This window comes from Monodelphis domestica, chromosome 1, assembly GCF_027887165.1.
Source record: "Monodelphis domestica isolate mMonDom1 chromosome 1, mMonDom1.pri, whole genome shotgun sequence".
NCBI classification, from domain to species: domain Eukaryota; kingdom Metazoa; phylum Chordata; class Mammalia; order Didelphimorphia; family Didelphidae; genus Monodelphis; species Monodelphis domestica.
In genome coordinates this window covers 542314462-542336364 of record NC_077227.1, presented here as the reverse complement: position 1 = coordinate 542336364, position 21903 = coordinate 542314462, and the positions used below count along the sequence as shown (strand labels likewise).

The window sequence follows — 21903 nt, the reverse complement described above, 5'->3', positions numbered from 1 at the left end:
AGTGGAATATGACTGACAGCCAATTTATCATAGATCCACAGGCCTAAAAAGACCCTGAGAAGTTAGAAATGAAGTCCCTCTCCCCAAAGAAATATTAATTCTAATGATTATTCTTCCATGTACTCAAGGATGCAGCTACACTGACCTTCTTGCTACTTATCACACCCAAACTTGCATCTTCTCATTCTGCACCTTTGAACTAATTATCTTCCATCTATGGGATGTTCTCTCCATCTTTACCTGTACATTCTGGAATTTGATTTCCCATAAGGCTCAAATCAATGATCACTTTTGTTCTGAGGAATTATTCTAAAATTGTGTTTTGTTTTTTTTTTTTGAGAATTCAAGAGAGTTTGGGTGAATTCCTGCCTTTGCCCACCATGTTCGCTCTAAGGGTCACTTTCCACATGAGGTCCTCCTGTTCACTCCCTTGGCTGCCAGTGTCTGCAACTTCAAGCTATCTTGTGTCTTTTTTTGTAGCAATGTTACCTTGTATCTAGGCTCCATTTTTGGGTTCAGTATCCTTATCATGATACATAACTGGGGGTACCCTCCAAATCTTTGTCCTGAGCTCTCTTTTTTCTTCTCTATACCCTATTACAGAGTAAACTTTAGACAGTGCCTGTCACTTAGTTGATACATGACAACTGCTTACTGATTGATTTTTTTCCTGTATGTTTATCATTTTCATTTTCAAATATTTTATTATTTTAGTTATATAGAAATTTTTTAACATGCTTTAAAAAAGTTGAGTTCCAACTTCCTTCCCTTTCTCCTCTTCTCTCCTTATTGAGAAGGCAAGCAATTTCATATAGTTTATGTACAGGCATGCAAAACATTTCTATATTAGTCATGTTTTGAAACAAAAATAGAAAAAAAATGCTTTCATTTGAATTCAGTGTCCATCAGTCCTTTTTTCTGGAACTGGATAGCATTTTTTCATTATGAAGCCTTTGGAATTATCGTAGATCATTGTATTGCTTTTTATTTTCAGTATTTCCATTTTGGTATTTAATTGAGAATTTTTTAATCTGTCATTTTCTACTTGTTTCTTTTTAATTTCCATGCCCAATTCATTAATCTTTTTTTTCTCTTATTTTATTGATCTAAGTCTTTACAGAAATAATTTTTCCTTAGTACTGTTTTGGATACATCTCATAAATTTTGATAGGTTATCATTGTTATCATTGTCTTTAATGAAATTATTGTTTCTATGATTTATTCTTTGATTTATTCATTCCTTGGGGTTAGATTAGTTTCTAGTTGAATTTTAACGTGTTTGCATGGCCTTTAATTTAATTTTAATATTTATTCCATTGTTATCTAAAAAAATGCATTTACTATTTCAGCTTTTCTACTTTGGTTGTATTTTTTTAATGTCATAATACACAGTCAATTTTTGTGTGAGTGCCATGTACCATTGAGCAAAAGATAAATTCCTTTCTATTCCCTTTCAGTTTTATTAAAAATTCTATGCATCTCCTTCAATTCCTTCTTTCTCCCCTCTCCCCCCAGATAGAGGGTTCTAGTTCTGAGAAAGGAAAGCTAAGGTATCTCACTAATAGAATTTTTCTATTTATTCCTATATCTCATGTAATTTTTCAGAATTTGGATGTTATACCCATTGGTGTATATATGTTTAGTATAGATATTGCTTTATTGTTTATTGCTTCTTTTAATGAAATTTTTTTTTCCATGCTGACTTCTTTAATTAGATCTGGTTTTGATCTTGCATTGTATAAGTTCATGATTGTTATCCCTCATTTTTCTTACTTCATTTGAAGCATAACAGATTCTCCTCTAGCCCCTTATTTTTACTGTTTGGGTCTCTGCTTCAAGTATGTTTGTTTTAAATAGCATTGTAGAATTCTACTTTTTAATCTTCTCTGCTGTCCACTTCCATTTTCATAGGTGAGTTTATGTCCTTTATAGTCACAATCCTGATTATTAGGTGTGTATTTCCCTCCATCCTGTTTATCCTTCTCTTATCTCATTGCACCTTGTCCCTACTCAAAAATGTTTTGCTTCTAAACACCACTTCCCCACTTCACTTCCACTTCTATCAGTTTCCCCTTTTCTCTTATACCACGTTCTTGATACTTTTGTATAGGGCAAGATGGAATTATTTGAGAATGGATGCTTTTTCCCTCTCTGAACCCTCATTGAGTTCAAGCTTTGTCCACTTTCTCTGATTTTCCCCTCCGTTCTAAAAGCTTTTTCACACCTTTTTTATATGAGATATTATACCCTATTCTACTTCTCCCTTCTTCCTCCCAATGCATTCCTCTTTCTCACCCCTAATTTTATTTTTTAGATAGCATACCATCCTAGTTAACTCACACCTGTGTTCTCTGTCTATATAGTCTTAACTACCCCACTATTGATAAAATTCTTAGGATTTATAAGTATAGTCTTCCCATATAGGAATTTAAACAGTTTAACCATAAGTCCCTTATGATTTCTCTTTCATGTTTACTTTTATCTGCTTCTTTTGAGTCTTATATTTGAAAGTCATATTTTCTTTATAGCTCTAGATTTTTCATCAGGAGGTCTTGTAAGTCCTAGTTTCATTAAATGTCCATTTTTTCCCCCTGCAGGACTGTACTTGGGTTTTTCTGTGTAGATGATTCTTGGCTATAATTACAGCTTCTTTGCCCTCAGAATATCATATTCCAAGCCCTCTGATTCTTTAATGATCTTATATTAATGAGACTATAATATGAAAAGATTTTACATTATTTTTCTGGTTATATAAAATGATCATTTGTTAATTTGGTGTTGACTTAGCCTATTTGTGAGAAATTAATGTTTTTCTAGTCATTTATGTCTCTTCATACTGTAAACAGTATTTTGTAATTGTATTTATACAGGTTTTGTTTGCATTTTGGTAGGTAGATTTCCAGATAATTTATGGATTCTATAATTACTTTCAATGAAATTTCTCTTTTCCTCCCATTTTTTATTGATATTGTGTTGACTCCTTTTGAATCCTGTAACTTTGCTCAAGATATTAAGTGTTTTATTTATTTTTAATTTGATTCTTCCAGGTTCTTTACATACACTGCCTTATTATTTGAAAAAAAGTCATAATGGTCTTTCTTCTTTATTCATGCTTTCCTCCTCATTTGCTTTTTCTTCTCTTATTGCTATAGGCAGCATTTCTAGTATTATGTCCAGTATTATGTATATTTCTAGTATTATCTATATATAGAAATCATAAGGGACTTATTATGGTTAAACTCTTTAAATTCCTATATGGGAAGACTATACTTATAAATCCTATTTAATACTAATTACTATTATTTAATTATTTAATACTAATTAGTATTAATACATAAATCCTATGTCTAGTATTATGGATGACAGTAGAAAGCCTTGCCAAACCGTTGCTCGTACTGGAAAAGATTCTAGTTGATCCTTATTATGTATGGCTATGGCTCTTCGTTTTAGATGTATACTGATTATCTTTTTAAGGAAAGGTCCATTTATTCCCATGTTTTGGAACAGTGAATGAAATATGAAATCTCCCAAATGTCTTACTTTTTCTTGTCTGTTAGGTAGTATAGTCAGTGACTTAAGAGACATAGGAGATCACTCCCCTAGAATGGTCACTGGGGGATGTAAAGGGAACCTCTGCCCCCCAGGGTCATCTGACCTGCGCCCTGTGCTGTGTGACTGGATGTCACATGAACACTCCAAACATAGGTTACAGGTGAAGAGTCCTAGAGACATGACCTGGAACTAAAGGTTATGGTCAGGCCAAAAGAGGATAAAAGAGGAGGTGTGTGTGTGTGTGTGTGTGTGTGTGTGTGTGTGTGTGTGTGTATGTGTGAGTGAGTGTGTACTCTATTTCCCTGATGGCAAGATTAGATTTAGATTAGAAATAGGCTTTGATCTCTATTTCAAGTAAATATTAATGAACTCTATGGAAACTAAGAACTGGGAGTTTTTAATTTAATGTTAACAAGGAGTAGGAATTGAGCTAGACTTTGAAATATAGATAGGCTATAAAATAGGTCTATAGATAGGCAGACATTAAGAAAAGGAAAGGACAATCTAAGTAGAATAAGTAAGGATGCAAAGTTGGGAATTTATCTGTTAGTGAGTTGATGAGCCTTTCTAGAGCAGAGGGAGTATTAGAAGAAACATACGATAAATAAATTGAGGAAGATCATGGAGGACTTTTAATTCCAGGCTTATGAATCTAGACTTTATTCAACTAGAAAATCATAAGGAGTCATTGGATGTGTTTGTGTTGAGTTCAAAGAATGGCTTAGAAAAGGTCATATGATCATAACTGTCCTTGAGAATATATTCTTAGAAGTAGTGATAGTTAGAGAAGCAGATGCCACTAAGCCATATACTTAGGGATATATTTTAACTTTGACAATAGTGAGTCAATGGTTGTGCCACAGTTCCTTTTTCATGAAGTGGAGGTTTTTAAATTAATTATTACAGCTGTGAATGAAGACCTCATGAAGGATGGTGGGAAGAGAGAAATTGATTTTTCCATATAGAATGTTGATGAAACCTTGTGACCAGTGGAAAACATTTGTTAGTCTATATATTTAAAAATAAATGTAACGTTCTTCATATGGAAGAGTATGATATAATATTTCTTACTTTGGAAACATAAATGTTTGGGGACCTTTTCTGTACTACAAACTCAATATGAGTTAACAGCATTATATGAGAGAGGAAAAAAAAACAACTTATGCACTTAAAAGAACCAAGAATATTTAGAGTTAAGTAGGTAATCACCCTGAAAGCTTGATCTGCTAGGCCATATTTAGAATGTTGTGTTCAGATCTAAGCAACGTTTTAGGAAATTTAGGACAAATTGAAGATTGTCTATAGTAGAACAACTGAGATGGTGAAGGTCCTCTAGCTTGTTCCATTTGAGCATCAGTTGAAAGTACTCAGGATGATTAGACCGGAAATGAGAGAGGAGGTAAAAGGGCATTGTATCTGTATTCAAGTACTTGAAGCACTATCCTGTGGCAGAAGGATGGAGATTGTTTGGTTTGGTCCCAGAAACAATGGAAGTTGGGAAGATGCAAATTTAGGCTTGATAAAATAACATAAAATGATGTTAATGGTACCCTAATGGCTAAAAAAGAGTTTTACACACTTTAGAGTGGTTATCCCCACTGGACTCATTATATATCAGCAATTATATACTCTTCACCAAAACAACAAAAATTTATTTCAGGTGTCCTGTGTATGTAGTAACTCAATGGCTGGATAACCACAAAATCGTTCTATGGGAGAAAAAAAAAACTTCTTTCAAAGTTATGAGCTGTTATGAATTTAGAATGTCAACTTAGCTGAGTTATTATTTTCATAGATGACTGTTCCCACCTTCCTGGAGATGCTTTCTTGGGAATATTTGGAGGTGCTTATTTAAATCTTATTTTCCCTTCAGGAAATATTGCATCACTATATTTGATTGCATCCAATTCCCATATGATAAGCTTTATACTCAGTGTTGAAGAAGAAAACTCACTCCAGCTTGGCTATCATCTCTTTCCTCAATGTGAAGGTTTTTTTTTTCCTTTTGTCTTGTGTTTTCGCCTCAGAGTTACTTGCCTGATTTTTAGGAAACTGTGATCATCATGGCAGAACTTATTTTGAGTAAGTCATTTTATTAAGTGTAGTAATGTTTCTTTGCTTATTTTTAATGCTTCCTATTAGTCCAGGTGGTATTGTTCATGGTAGGAAAGTTTACTTGTTAGAGTCACACAAATGAATGCCCTCATTGTGTAGTGAGGAGTTCTTGGGAATGAGTTATCTGGATAAGTGAGAAAATCCAGTTTCTAGCCTTATAATGATGTTGTCTCTCAGTTAGGATCATCACTATCCCAATTTATATGTCAACATTGTAAGGGTTTGGGGGTCTACTTAGTTGATTTCCTTGATGTTCTATTTCTGCTGAGCAATGTTCCCCTTCCTCTAGTGTCTTGCATGATAAGTGCTTACTAATTATTTTGTGGAATTGATTGTGGGAAGAGAGTCATTCCTAGTCTATGAGGAGCAATTTTTGAACCTAAACAACTTTAAGACCAAGGACTGTTTGTGGTGTTTGGTGTCTCTTCTTGTCAAGTTCTTTGCTTTAATACAAAGTGGTGCTATCAATATTTTTTTATATATGTCATCTTAGTCATCCTTTGAACTCTTTGGGATGGTGCCTCATAATGGATATCACTGTAAAAAAAAAAGATTTGTAAAAGTTGCATTGGAATTTGGTTGAAATTGTTTTCTGGCATGGTTAAACCAATTTCTCAATATCATCATTTATGTATTAGTATGGCTCTTCTCCCATGACTTCTAGCAATTGCCATTTTCCTCTTTTGTCGTCTATAACAATTAGATAGGTAGAAGGAGAATCCTTTGAGTTGATTTGGTTTGCATTTCTCTTATGATTATTTGTGATTTGAAGCAGTTTTCATATGTTATTGATAGCTTGCACTTCTTCTTTTGAAAACTGCCTGGCCATATCCTTTAACCACTGTATTTATTTCTGTGTACATATTATATCCAACTCTCAGTAAATTGAAGCAACTATCTTATTTTTTAGTCTTTTTATCTATATTGCCTCAGAAGTGGTAGGGACTTAATCAATGCTTTGAATTGAACTATCTTGTGCCTTAGTTTCTTTATCAGTAAATTGAGGATAATATATGTTCTAACAGACTTTACAGAGTTACAGGGGAAATATATATCTGGAAGCTTTATATAAATGTCAGCTAATTTTAGTAGTTTGTTTTTTTTAAGCTCTTTGCCTTCTGTCTGAATTGATACTAAGTATTAGTTTCAAGACTGAAGGGCAGTAAGGTTAGGCAATTGGAATTAAAGGATTTGCCCAGTCATACAGCCAGAAGATTTTGAACTCAGGACTTCTAATCTCCAGACCTACGTCTTTATCCCTGAGCCACCTAGCTGCCCTTTGTTATTAGTTTTACCTCTTCTTTCTAGAGAACTGTGAGGTCTATAGTATGACACCTGTTCAGTGGTTATTATTAACCTGCTCAGTGGTTATTAATGAAAATAACAATAATAGCATTTATATAATACTTTTATATATGTTAACTCATTTGATCCTCACAACCACCCTGTGAGTTTGGCATAATTTATCATCTTTATTTTACAAATAAGGAAACTAGGAACAAAGATTAAGCAACTTATCCAGGGTCATATAACTAGTGTCTGAGGAAGGATTCACATTCAAGTCCTCCTTATTCTATGAAGTGTGCTCTGTCCACTGTGCCACCTCTCTAGTAATACAGAGATTACTTGGATGACATTTACAACTAACCATCATGCAAGTATAAAGTTCCTCCCTCAGGAGCTCACTGAGTGCATCCCTTTATTATAAGGGAGTCAGAAGTAATAATTTCTATTTTGTAGAGGAGGCAATTGACTTCATCATTAACTCTTCTGAAGCAATGATTGATCGTTGTTATTCTTCCCACTACACCAGGTCTTCTGTCCCTTCATTCTTGTATAGAATCAATTCTAAGACAATGGAATTCTCTGATTTGATAGGACCAGTGGTGGTTGCTAAAAAAGATCATTTTGGTGATCATTCGTGGTATGCCATATGAAAAGAGGGAGAGGAAGAGAATCTATCATTTCACTAATTTTTTCTTACAATTCTTCACTTCTTTTCTTTTGATTTCAAAGAAGAGATAGACATGTTGTAGGCAAAGGTAGATTTGCAAAATGGAATGATTATTGCACAGCCAAATACCCAGATGATGATCCCTCTTGGATAGAAATAGAGCTCTAATTGCATGATTCTTGAGGTTTGTCCCAGGTGCTAACTCCAAACAAGAGTTCCTTGCTAAATATTAAGCAGTATTGCAGAATTTCCACAAAGAAGGCCATATATATTTAGGTATCCATCCATTACCTCCACCTTTAAAATTGTTCCCCTCCAGTTCTGTGCAAAGATGGATACCCTTAGGTCATTTTGTCTTTGATCTCCACAGATATTATTAACTCTAATAATTCAGGACCAGTAGATCTCAGCTCCCAAACACATTCAGCCTCTGATGTTACTTGATATGGAATTATCTAAAAAACAGGCTCTTTTCTCTTAGGAAAGCAAATAACACAACTACCTAGTTTTGGGTCAGTGGTCAAAGCAATGGACATGGACACAAGACTTTCAGAAAGAATGGACTACCCTCAGTTGCAGAGACGGTGTTTAATGCTCAAAAATATCTTATTTCCCCTCACCCACTTTAACATTTCCAATTAGGATCAAGAAATTATAGGCAAAGAGTAATAAGGCTCCTTTGGAGTCATATTGTTTAGTTTCCTAATTTTTGTTTCTGTTGTTATTCAGTTGTTTCAGCAGTATCCAACTCCTTATGACCCCATTTTGTCAGTTTTCTTGGAAAAAAAAACACAAGCAAGTGTAGTGGTTTGCCATGTCCTTTAGTTCATTTTACGTGGGATGTATGGGGTGCTCAGGGAGGAGTAGTATCTCTGGTACGGAGGGCTTGTCGTGCCCTCCTAGGGCAGCTCTCCAACCTCTGACCCCCACCTGACACCCAGCTCTCACTTGTGGCTCCCAGTAGTTGCTAGCATGCGGCAGTGGCCATACCCCGGGGAACGGCTTCGACAGGCCAGCTAAACCTTGTGAGGGTAGCCATCGGGTCATTGACCCCTGGTGAACCAGGGCTTTGCTCACCCAGCATGTGAAGACTGCTTCGGCAGAACAGGCGGAAGAAACCAACAAGAAGGTTCAACGGCTGAGATGGCGATGCAGCAAGGCACTGTGGAGTGCTTAGGGCATGTTGGAGCACAAAAGACAACACGGCCATCCAATGCAGCTGAGGAAGTCTCCAGGTGTAACGACTTTTCGTGCCATTGGACCCAGGCTTCCAACACCGAGAGAGTGGATCTATCTCTGTGCATTGACTTTTCCACTTAAATCTTCATGCACAGGTGTCTTTGTGCACACTCATCTATATCACAGATGAAAGTGCACAAAGACAATCGTCAATCTCGGTTACCGAGAGACTACTACTACTATATATATGTATATCTATATATATAGATATATCCATATATATCTATATCTATATATATATATATCAGATTAATGAAAGTCATTTCTTGCTTGTATTTGTTTTGTTCTCCTCTTTGATGCAGGCCCTACCAGATGAATAAAGCAATATCAAATTTTGCTGCTTCCAGATTTAAAACCAGAGTCTTTATTTGGTCTAAATTGCTAGGTGGATTTTAGACTTTTCATTTCTCTCTTCCAAATGTTAGCTGCTTTTCATTCCCAAATAGGGTACTTGAAGCAAAGAGCTCCTGCTTTCTCACAAGAAATGTTCTGAGAAACTAAAGTATATCTTTTTTAATCCTGTATTACTTAACTGACTCTATAATAGTTACTGATTATGGAATTAAAATGTATGACTCTCAAGGACATAGGGATTCTAAGACTGGGGATATGGAAAATTGCTTTCTTTTTCTGTCAAAATGAGCTTTCTTCTTTGATCATACTTTCTTAAGTTTTTGGGAGATAATTAGAGGTAGCCACAAAATCCTCATAATTGAAAAGCTTATTCTTTTTTTAAAAATAGAAAGAAAAGGAAAAAATATGAGTTATAGTAAAATTAAATTTCCAGGATAAAAGTTATCATCTCTGAATACTGCATATGCATTACCATCATTGTCTTCCTTTAAAAGACAAATCCTCTCTCCTATTCAGAAAGTCCATTTATTCTTCTGTTACCCATCTCTCTGTAGCTTTCATCAGGAAAGAGCCTTTTCCTTATTAACCTTTAGCTATCCTCTGTAGCAGATAAAAGAGTTATCATTCTCATTTTAAAGATATGGAAATAACTCAATCAAGAGTGATTAGTGACTTCTCCAGAGTTATATAGCTAATCAGGAGGAGTGTGGGGTGTTGCCATAGATAGATAGATCTCCTTTGTTCAAATATACTAGTTATAAAATCACAGGATCATCTTTTAAAATTTTATTCATACCTTTTTTAACATCATCTTCATTTGCAAATCTATCCTTCCTCCTCTCCTCCCTAGCCAGCAATCCCTTGTAACAAAGACCTAAAAGGTAAGAAGATACAATGGAGAGTGACTGAAGGCAGTTGCATCATGGTAACACACTAGCTGAATCTCAATAATATATTTTCATTCTTCTATATCTAGTCTTTCTCTTCTGAAGAAGAAATGAAATAAGGAAAGTATATATTTCTTTAAAGCCAAGCTTAGTCATCATAATTAAATATATTATTTCCATTTATATCATTTTAGTCATTGTTTACATTACTTTCTTTGTTCTGTTATTTTTCAACATGTCTCCCTCTGCTCCTTTATTATCATTTGTTTCTTATAACATAGTAAAATGTCATTGCATCTACACATTTCAGTTTCTTTGAACTGTTATATTTGAAATAACACATAACTATTAAATAGTAAGACAAACCTTGTTTTTAATCAGGAAAGAGATAATATTCACTTTCAGCTACCACACAAGAGTTGATCTCCTAAAAATCACACAAAGCCAAGGGCTCTGGGAGAATGCACCATGCAAAATGATTCTCCTAAGAGTGACAGTACCTTGGGGTCTTTTATTCCCTCTGGAGAACTTGGTAGAGCAAGCATGCATAGACAAGCTGCAAGCAAGCTGCAAAGAGGTTGCAGCCAACAGCTGGGGCATCAGGGAGAGGTAAACTGTTATGAATACAAAAGGAAAAGGTCTAATCTAAAATACTTCAAGGTCTATAGTTCAATCAGGAGCAGGGGCAAACTTAAAACTTGCAGAAAACCCAATTGACAGAACATTCCTTAATAAACTGTCATTTACTTTATTTGTAGTTATTTTCTACTTCAAAAAATACTGCTGAAAATATATGTATATTGGACTTTTCTTTCTATCATTGACATCCTTGGGATATATACCTAGAAGTGGTCTCTCAGAATCCAAGGTTATTTTAGTCATTTTCTTGGAATAATTCAATTTACTTTTAAAATATACAATTTCATAGCTCTACCAAAAGTGTGTTATTTTTGCCCATCTTTCAATAAGTCCTCTGATACTGATTATCTTCAGTTTTATCCTCATCTTTGCCAATTTGTTGGATGTCAGATAACACTTTGGAATAGTTTTGGTTTTCATTTCTTTTAATAGTTATTTGGAGCATTGTTTCATATGGTTATTAATAGTTTGCATTTTTTCTTTTGAGAACTGTTGTTCATGAACTTTTTATCTTTCAAAAGAATTAAATGAAAAGAAATCTGAAAAAGAATAGAATAGCAATAACCAAGTTCTAAAGCAAAGGTGAGTTATATTTGGATGCCACAATTATGCCTATTTATTTTTGTGTGTTAGAGCAGATTTTCCAAATGTGGAGACATAAATGAATGGGAGAAAAAAAAATAAGCACGTACCTTGTGCCAAGCACTGTAGGAATGAAAAGTCTGTGCCCCCAAAGAGCTTAGTTTCTAATAAAGTAGATGGCACAGAGAGGAGAGTTGGTGGCCAGGGAAAAATTATTCAGTTTGGAAAGTAGAACAGTAAGGCCATATATTGCCAAACACTTTCCAGGGGCAATAGTGGTGATTATTTCATACCAGTTCTCAATGTAAGAAGTAGGGAGTGAAGGTGGGGTAGTAAACATTTGTAAGACTGAAAATGATGAGAATGAAGATGAGTATACATAGTCCCATGAAAGCAGGACTCTTGTCTTCTTCCTAGGAGTGGTTTCTGGTGGTCATTTGAAGGGTGCATCAGCAATAGTAGCTAAGTGGAAATTAAATTGAAAAGACAGTTCTAGTTCTGTTGGAAAGATAGCTTAGAGCTGGAAAGAATCTTAGCCAGTCTAACTAAATTAAAAGATTTTCCTAGCAGAAGAGACAGTTCTAAAAAGTGTTGGCAAAAGTACAAATTCCACATCTGATCTCTACAACTCCTGTGATCTTGGACAGTGTACCTAATGTTCCTGGGCTTCTTGTTCCTTATCTGTAAAATGAGGAGATGGGTCTAGATGTTCTCTCTCTACCCTTTTAACTTTAGATCTATGATCCTTTGTATGACTACTCATCCATTGTGAAGCTCATCTTCTACTATGTTATTATGCCCAGCCAGGCATCTTATTTTCTCTTCTTGTAAAGCCTGTGTCACCTAAAATGTTGAAGACTCAGCTTTTAGCCTCAGCTTTCTACACTTAGTCACCCCTTTTACCATTTTATCCCAGTCTTCAAAGGGGAAGCAGCATGGAAAAAGTAATAGAACGCTGACTTGGGGACAAAGGAAAACTACGTTCCAATCTTGTTTCTGATATGTAAGTCCTTTTGACTAGAGACAAGTCATTTAATGTTTCTAAGCTTCTGTTGTTTGATTTGTGAAGTGTTGTTCATAGTATGTAGTTGAACCTTCATTGACTGCCCTTTCTAATTCTTGAATGCTAATGTTCCCCAAGTTTCCATCCTTGAGTATCTCCCCCAACCTTTATTATCCTTTGTAATCTCATTTAGTTCTGTGGTTTTTTAGCATAGAGATGCAAAGATACATATTCTCATCACATTGAAATTATTTTTAAAGATGTATTGAACTAAAAAAAATATTGCCCGGATGTGTATCTATGGCCCTAACTTCTCTTGTAAGCTTTCTACCTTCAGCTGAGAATATTTACTAGACAGCAACCCCTGAAATTTCCAACAATAGATAAAATTCCTCTATCTCTGATCTCTTCCCCCAAACCTGCTTCACTTTCTCTTTGACTGAGTGGTACCAGCAGTTACTCTCAAAGCCTTGATTTCAGCTATGACTGCTGCCCCTCTGTTCCTTCATTCCATCAGTTTTCAAACTATGTCTTTCAACTACAATATCTCTCACCTTCTCTGTCTCCTCCTTTCTCTTCCCATAGACATAGTTACAGGAGATTGCTGGATTTGAAGTCTGATAAGCTGAGTTAAAATATTTCTACTGTTTTATTTCTTTGATCAATAAACATTTACTAAGTGGTTGCTTTGTTCCATTTGTTGTACTAAGCACTGGGCAAAATAAAGGACTTTTCCTGCCCTCAAGGAGCTCACAATTTAATGAAGGAGATATGCCAACAAAATACACCATATATGTTTGGATATATAAATATATAAAGCTATATCTAATATAAATAGGAAATAATTAACAGAGGGAAGGCACTAGAATTAAGAGGCATTGGGAAAAGCTTCAGATAAAAATGAGATTTTCATTGAGTCTTAAAGGATAAGACTTAATTGGATAAGATTAAAGGAGGATTGGGAAATCAGTAGTTGAAGTGGAGGAGGGAAGAATATTACAGGCATGAGGGACAACCAGAGAATATGCAGCTGGGGGTGTGGGGTGGTGGTACCTAAAGGCAGAATTAAGAAAATGAAACAATCCAGGCTTGGAAGACAACTTTATGGACAAAGACTAGGAGACGAGAAAATACCATCTCTGTATGAACAAACAACCAGTTGGCAGGTTTCACTAATATGTAGAGTGCCAGAGAGATAATGCTTTTATAATCAACCTCGAAAGAGAGACTAGTGCTGCACAGTAAAAGATTTTAACTACAAAAGAGAGGAGTTTGAATTTTATCTTTTGATAACTTCTTGAGTAAGGTTTGCATGTTTAGATTTATGCATTAGGAATATCAGCTTGAAATCTATTTAGAAAATGTTTTGGAAGGAGAGACTGGATGTAGGAGGTCAATAAGGATGCTATTGGAATGCTGTAGGGGAGGGATGACCTAAATTAGAATCCATGAGAGGAGAAGAGACAGATTTGAGAATTGTCATGGAGATAGAAGCAACTGATTGTTTATCTAGAAGAGGGACTGAAGGGTAGTTCTAAGTTTAGGAGCTTGCATGACTAGAATGATGGTGGTACCATGGACAGAAATAGGAAAACTAGGAAAAATGGGGAGTGAATGTGTTTTCTGGGATTTTTTGAGTTGGAGATGTCTCTATGAAATTCAGCTAGAGGTTTGTCACAGGCAGTTTGAGAAGAGGATACTAGAACTCTGGAGAGAGATTTGAGCTAATTAGGAAGATTTTGGCATAATCTACACATAGATAGTTGTAAGAAGTAAGATCACCAAGAAAAGAAGAGAATGTTAAGAGAAGAGACCTAAGACAGTGACCTAGGGTATACACGTTACTCCTATATAGGGATATGAATGATGATACAGAAGTGAAAACTGAAAAGTCTGGTTAGGTCAACATGGAATCAGAAAGTAAAAAGTCTTATGAACCTAAATGTTTTCCCATCATAGAGCAGTTTCACAAGAGCAGAATAAACACTTGTAATTATATCATTCATTTTTGGGAGAAATTTTTGTTGAGAATTAGTAATTAAAAATAGCCTAAATTAATAAAATACTTTTATAGTTTACTAATCACTTTCCTTATAACAACTGTGTGATGATGTTGCAGGTGTTATTCCTATTTTACAGATAAGGAAAATGAGACTTAGAGAGAGATTTTTAGTGACTTACATATGGCTACAGAGCCAGTAAATGACAGAACCAGGATATGTAAAATCATAGGCTTTAGAATTATGAGGGAGGTTTAGAGATCATTTGCTTCAGCTTTTTCAAAAGAAAAAGAAAGATAGATAGATTAGATAGATAGATAGATAGATAGATAGATAGATAGATAGATAGTCCTATCATTTGTTAAATTAAAGGTTCGAGAGGAGAGAAATATTTCTGAGTTGGACTTTTCTTGTCCCAGGACTATTTCGCAGAATCAAATGTATGGGTCAGAATTGAGGGTGAATGAGTACCTTGGTGTCATAACTTTGTGTATTCCATTTTTAGAGAATAGCTACAAAATGTCATTGAACTTTGTGAGATTCTAATGTTGATACTAACTCTTGGTTTTTAACTCACAAGGATTTCAAGATTAGAACTATCTTGGTTCAGATTCAGGATGGTCAGAACAGTTTCAAATCTTGGACAAAGTAGGAAAAGAAGGCAATAAGAATTTATACAGCACCTCCTACTACATGCCTGGCATTGTACTTTACAAGTATTGTCTCATTTGATCCTCACAGCACACCTGGGAAGGAGGTACAAATGATCTCGAAGGCTTCCTCCTTATTAACTCCAAAGCCATTTTATAACTGAAGAAACTGAGGCAAACTGGTTAAGTGACTTTCCTGGGTTTACAAAGGTAGTAAATATTTGAGGCAAGATTTGAATTTGGGTCATCCAGACCCCAGATCCAGTGTTTTAGCCTCTTCTCCAATCCAGCTGTCTCAGCTTGATGAAAATTGGAGACAATGCCATGTGAGGATCTGAAGAGGTCTAGTCTAGAGAAGACAAGACTTGTGGGGAAAACGATAGCTGTCTTCTAGAATTTGAAGAAGTTATTGTGTGGAAGAGAGATTAGATTTACTTTCTTTAATCCCAGAAGGGAAATTAGTGTGGATTATTACAGAAAAGAAATTATAGAGAAGAAAATTCTCATGGAAAAGCTTCCTAATTTTAAGCAACAAAAGCCTGACAATCAGAGCTATCCCAGACTGAAATGAGCTACCACAGAGGGCAGTGGTTGCATAACTGTCTCTGACTAAAGCAGAGGCTGGATAGCTATCAGTCAGGAAATTTTGTAGTTAGCAAAGATTCTTATTCAACTTTGGATAGGACTAGGGACTTTCAGCTCTGAATTTCTGTTATTCTCTTTCATAGCCCCTCATGTCAGCATGATAATTATATTCTGGAATTTTGCTGAAGTCCATTTTCATCTAATTATTTTAAGTGGTGGTGTGTGTGTGTGTGTGTGTGTGTGTGTGTGTGTGTGTGTGTGTGTGTGTGTGTGTGACTTTTCATACCTAAATCTTTGAGTCAATATTTGTTCTGGTGATACAGCAATAAGGACCACGTATGATTGAATTGGTGAACATTATATTGAGAGGTAATTGGTAGATGACTAGAACAAAGTGAAATCTTATTTGATTTCAGTAAACATGCATTTTGAGTAGACTAGCTTTCCCAGTTTTTGATTAGTATGACACTCTTAAAAAGTTGGAGTGGCAAAACCCATTGACCTCTCCTTGAGCTCTGTGTAAATGAGCTTTAGATGTTGATGGGATGGGCACAGATTCTACTTAATACATACTATGTATATATTTGATTTATTTCAAATACCTAGGGCAAGCCCTATGCATGTACAGTTACATAATAGACAAAGCTTTTTGGCCACTCAGGTCTCTATTCACCTTTTCCTGCCTTTCTGTTCCTAATTACCATATATTCAATTTCTTGCTAATCTTCCCTGAAATATCTAAAACTCATAGTAAGATGAGAAACATATGCTTTTGTCAAAGAAATGTTACATTTTTAACAGTGAATATAGTTTTAAGCCATGTGTTTTCTAAAAACTAGGACATGAAAATCCATAGGCTTTGTAAATTTTATTAGGTCCTCCTATAGCGGTTGGTGGATGTGTGAATAAGTCAAATCCTGACCTTTGGTCTCTTAGTCACAGTGGCATTCCAGTTCCCACGACTGAAATTCATTTGACAGCCCACAACAGCATGTAGCCTACCTATATGTGATGCCAGTCTTCATCAAAAGTGTGTTCAAAAAAGAGCTAATAGATGAGGAAGTGTTAGAGTTCCTTAGAGTCTTTGCAGTGTCCCTAAAGACATTATATAGGTGATCACTTAATCAAACCCTGTGAGTAATACTAGCTTGTGTTGAAAGCATAGAGTGTTAGAGGCAGAGGGGACTTAAAGGTTATATATTATTTATCAGTAGACAAACAGTATGTAAAGAAGGCTTTGTATAGAGAAGGATTTTGAAAAATGGATAAAAATTAGGTATTTAGAGTAGGACTAAGACCATTAGAGATGGAAATTTTAGTGGAAAGTCAGAAAATAAGCAATAGTAGGGGGGAATAATTCAGTTCCCTATGAAAAGATTAGCCTGCATCTATTGAGGATCTAACATTATGGGAAATAATATTTAGGGATCCTGCTTTAAGGTGATATTTGTAAATAGTCTGAAATTCTGAGAGTTTGAAGGGATTTTGTATTTCCATTTCATGTTGGAACTGGAATCATCAATGGCATTTCCCAGATGATCCTCCATCTTCCATTTACAAATCTTCAGGAATGGCAAGTTCACTTTTTCCTGAAGGAGCTCTTGCCATGTTTTATTTAGTTGTTTTTTTTCTTTCCTCTTTTTAGGTAACTGAAATTTGCTTCCCTTCAATTCTACCTTTTTCTCCCAGTTTCTCTATCTGGAGTCAAATGGGACATGTTTAATCCTAATTCTATATTACCAGCCTTCAAATAATTAGACTAACTTAAAAATTATTTTTCAGATAACTACTATTTAATACATTTGTTAAACAAGCCACTCTTTCTTCACCACAAACACTAATTCTTTCATCTAGTCCTTGTATTTTATGTTCTCAAGTATTTTCATATAGTTGTCCACTCTCTTAACTCTCTTTGGTTTAACATGCCAATGCTATCTCTGAAATATGGTGCCCAGAACTGATTACAGATGTGATTTTATTCTGGTAGAATACAGTGTCATCATATCATCCTCCTTATGGACATTAGACCTAAATTTAGACAGATTCAGGAAAGACTCCTACATTAACAATGAATCATTTTTCTGCATATGGGAATATGATTAATGCCATTTTTATTCTGTTATTCTATCCTTAACAGACCTAGTGCCCTCTGATTTTTTTCTTGAAATTATTTGATTTGTTGGTTTGAAGCTTCTGTATAAGCTGTAAATGTTTGCCTTCTTCATTCCTTCTTCCTGACCTATACTTTCCATATTTTTCTTTCTTTTTTCTTTCTTTACCTCTTTCTACATTTGCTTCCAAGTCACCAATTATCACAAAATTTGTTGATTTAATTTGAAGAGTTTTGTTGCATGTTTTGTGGAATTTCATAGGATCTTAAACTAAGACCTAGAAGGGAGAGACATCAGAGGTTATCTAGTCCCCATCCTCACATTTTATAGATGAGGAAACTGGGGCCCAGAGGTATTACACAACTTCCTCAAAGTCTAGTAAATACAAAAGCCAGAAATTGAGAAGCAAATGCTCCTTTGACTTCAAGGTCCAGTGCTCTGTGGAACTTTAAGACAAAAAACATTCTCTCTTCCCTTGCAACAGATGTTGATGTGTAAGCTCTAATTATTTTCATGGTGGGTGGTCTTTTTACAGAGACTTGATCATGGTCACTCCAATATGAGACAATCATATTTTCCCATGGAATTATGTTTCCTGCAACCTTTGGACATATTGTTAAACCAGCTTTGCCAGTCCATTCACTTGTCTTTCCAAGAGAGCTGTTACTGATCCTTCCATATGGCTGCAAATTCCATCTATCTGCTTGCTTATGTGGCAAAATGTCAAGATTGATAGAATTCAGTATTTCCCAGTAGTATTTTGCTTCTTGGCCCTGGACAAGGATATCACAGGATATCTGTAGTTAAGGGAAAGTTTTTATTAGATGGTCTAAAATATGTAATTCTTTGCACCTTTTGCTCCCCTTCCTCTCACTTAGCTGGTGTCATTTCAGTAGATAGGAGTCCCACAGGACTAAGGGACCATTTTGCATTTTGTTTTGTTTTGTGGTTTGCTACAACCAAAGAATTCATCACCAAGTGAGCAGGCTTAAAGACTTTCCCTTCTTAGTTAAGGTTGCTACCAGGAGAGCTAACTCAAAGCCTCTTTAGCTTCCTAAACGCAGCCAGAGGTTGTGGGTCACCACACTACCATGATCAGTCATTAATTTTCATTATATACCTTGTTTAAAAGACTTCTTTAGAGAAGATAATTTAGTCATCATAAAAAATGAAGTTCCATGATTTGGGTCAGCAGAGATATTTTTTTTCCCTCTGAAAGAAAAACAAAGAGGAAGGCAGGGTGGTGATAATGGGATTGATTAGGAATATGGAGGAGAAGAGAGGGAACTTTTACTACAGCAGGAATAGGGGCAAGAACTAGTGACTGCTCCGGTGAGGGATGGATATGGGTGGGAGAGCAGTGAAAAGGAGAAAGCAGCTCTTAGCAGAAGCAGTGCAGTTGGGGAATGAGATAGAATTACAAGCTTGACATCTATTGAAATAGGAGTTTAAATGCCTGCTGTTGATTCTTCTATTATCTTTTTATTTTTATAACAAATTTCCACATAATTTTTCTGAAATTGTATGACCCATATTGTCTCATTCCCTTCTCCCCTGTCCCCTCCCAGAGCTGACAAGCAATTCAATCTGGGTTATACATGTACTATCACTCAAAACATATATCCATAGTATTAATTTTTATAAGTGAATACTCTTGTAAAACCAAAACCCCCAAAATATATGCCAAAATAAACAACTGACAAATCATATGTTTTCATCTGCATTCCTACTCTAACAGTTCTTTCTCTGGAGGTGGAGACCATTCTTTTTCATAAGTTCCTCAGAATTCTTGTCGCTTCTTCTAAATACCATTTTTCTCATCTGTGCAATGAAGCTAAAAAATATCCCTAGAACCTACTTCATACGATTGGTATAACTTTTGCAAAAACTATTATTTTTCTATCTGCTTGAATTCAGAATTGGTATCTAATCCCTGGGATAGGAGGCAGTGAACAAAGGATCTTAGAGGCTGCCAGGGCTTCCATACATCACATTTAGTACTGAGAAGTACTTGACCAGATGTGCTCAGTTCCCTCTTTTGATCCTTTTGAGGACATCCTTTTAAGACCTTTGTGTAGGGAGTCCTTTCTCCTCTCTTCCATTCCCCCCCAAAAAGATATTACTGAGTTTATTTCTAGAGAAGTATTCTTATACTAGAAGATTGAGCTGGTAAAGTTCTAGGACCTTATGGTCTGTGTGACTGTGGCAGGTTTCTGAACCTTCCATGGGCCTCAGTTTCCTCAATAAGATGAAGATGACTTTTATGGTCCCTTATGGATCTAGCCTATTATCCTATGATGCAGTGATCTATATATCCTTCTAGTTCATACTTTCGAGTCACTCTCTTGAAAAGCCAAAGTCTTTTTGCAACTTTATTCATTCGATTGATGGATAGAGATAGGCAAGTAGTGGAGCAGAATATACTTGAGAATGAGGATGTTCTTTAGAAATGAATCTAATAATTCTTCTGCTGAGCCAGTCATCTCTCCCACTATCTGTATCTTCCACTTCAGTTAGAATATTCTTTATTTCTCCCACAGAACACTGTGCTCATTGCTCATGGTTTCATCAGTCTGGGCCATCTTCTTTTCCCCCTTTCTTTGTATTAACTAGTATCTCTCTTTCTAGGTTCAGCTCACATCCTTCCTTTCTCTTATTCTTGCTTCTTCAGCTCACAGTTTCCTCCATTCTCAGAGTTGCCTTGCCTCTTGAGCTCAAATGACATGATTTAGTCCATAAATGGATAGTTCTCACTCCCCAGTTATATTATAAGCCCTCTGTGAAGAAGGCAGATGCTTTTCTTGATTATCTTTTAACCTAGCATGTTACCTATGAAAAGAAAAAAAAAGAGGTACAATAAAATAAATATTGAATTAAATGAAATCTAGCTCCGACATTATTATCATCATCATGCTGGGCCTCAGTTTCCCTTAATAGTAAAATAAGGGAATTGGACTTTAGAGGCCTCTATAGCCTCTAGGATCCCTTCCAGTTCTATATCCATAGTCCTAAAATCCTAATAATAGTGGTTTGCATTTAATGTGCATTCACGAATTCATAGAATGAAGAAATGAATGCTTTTTTTTAACTCTTCCATTTCAAGTGTAGTTCTAGGCACAAGGAATGAATCAAATATTTATTTGAGCATCAACCAATATGAAGTTCAGTGGATGATGTAATTATAAACATAACTTTTGATGCATCTAACAGATTTAAGTTGTTGTTACTCACATTGAATTATAATTGCCCTTAATAATAAGCTTTCACTTATGGCACTCCGATTAACTGTATAAGTGAATCTCACTTTATGCAATAGATACAACTCTGAAACATTGTACGTAAATAGAATTGGCTTGGTGGACAGTGCTGGACTTGGAGTCAGGAAGGCCTGGGTTCGAACCTTGCCTCTGACACTTCCTAGCTGTGTGACCATGGGTAAGTCACTTAACCTCTCTTGAATCTCATATCCTCATCTGTAAAATGGGTATGATAATACCTATAGTACTTGCCTCCCAGGGTTGTTGTGAGGTTCAAATGAGAAAACAAGTGCAAAGCACTCTACAGACTTTAAAGCACTTTGTGTATAGATATAAGCTATTATTGTTATTATTGTCATCTTGTTCTTCTCTTATTATTATCAGTCTTGTTCTCATCTTTTTCTATGGAGGTCAGATAGAAACAGTCCTGGGACAAGCTACTATCATGCTATAATTCTTTTATATTTAATGTTCTGAAGATTATTGCAAAGGGATATAAAATAACTGTTTTTTTATAACTGAATTTAAAAGTATTGGGATGTTAGTTCATCTTTTGTAGGCTTGTTAAAAGTGTCTTGGAAACAGTGCTACTAGTACCAGGATGATGGGGATGATGATGATGATGATGATGATGATGATGATGATGATATAATGACCATGCTGTTGTTGATGATGATAATTGCTATTATTAACAATTTAAATATACTATGGAAATATTTGTGTGATTCTTTGAATTTTGTGTCTTGTTTCCTCCCACTCTGCTGCTGTCCATGCAGAAGCAGATGGCTGATGTCTAGTACTGAAAATCATTTTGTATTTTCTTCTTCTGTTTCTTACATTGTTATAGTCAAAGAATTCATCACCTAGTGGCCAGCCAGCTGGTGATGAGCCTCTTCCAATCTTAACCTCCTTTCCTAATGCTCTGTTATAACCCCTGCTGAAAGCCAATGGCTGCTGCATGGTACCGAAGGCCAT

The 21903-nt window shown here is 35.5% G+C and overlaps 1 protein-coding gene across 11 annotated transcripts in view; it reads left to right on the top strand.

The window, feature by feature from the left end:
- The window catches only part of RNF144A (ring finger protein 144A), a 161347-nt gene that overhangs the window by 57023 nt on the left and 82421 nt on the right, over positions 1-21903 (top strand). For 2 of the 11 annotated variants that reach the window (XM_056813338.1, XM_056813339.1), the window contains exon 4: positions 20988-21106. The exons of 8 other annotated variants lie outside the window; for them this stretch is intronic. In XM_056813338.1, coding sequence (XP_056669316.1) covers positions 21103-21106 — 4 coding nt within the window. In that variant the 5' untranslated portion in view covers positions 20988-21102. Of the gene's footprint in view, positions 1-3224; positions 21107-21903 lie in introns of those variants that run through there. One more of the 11 variants, XM_056813340.1, reaches the window with a different exon arrangement.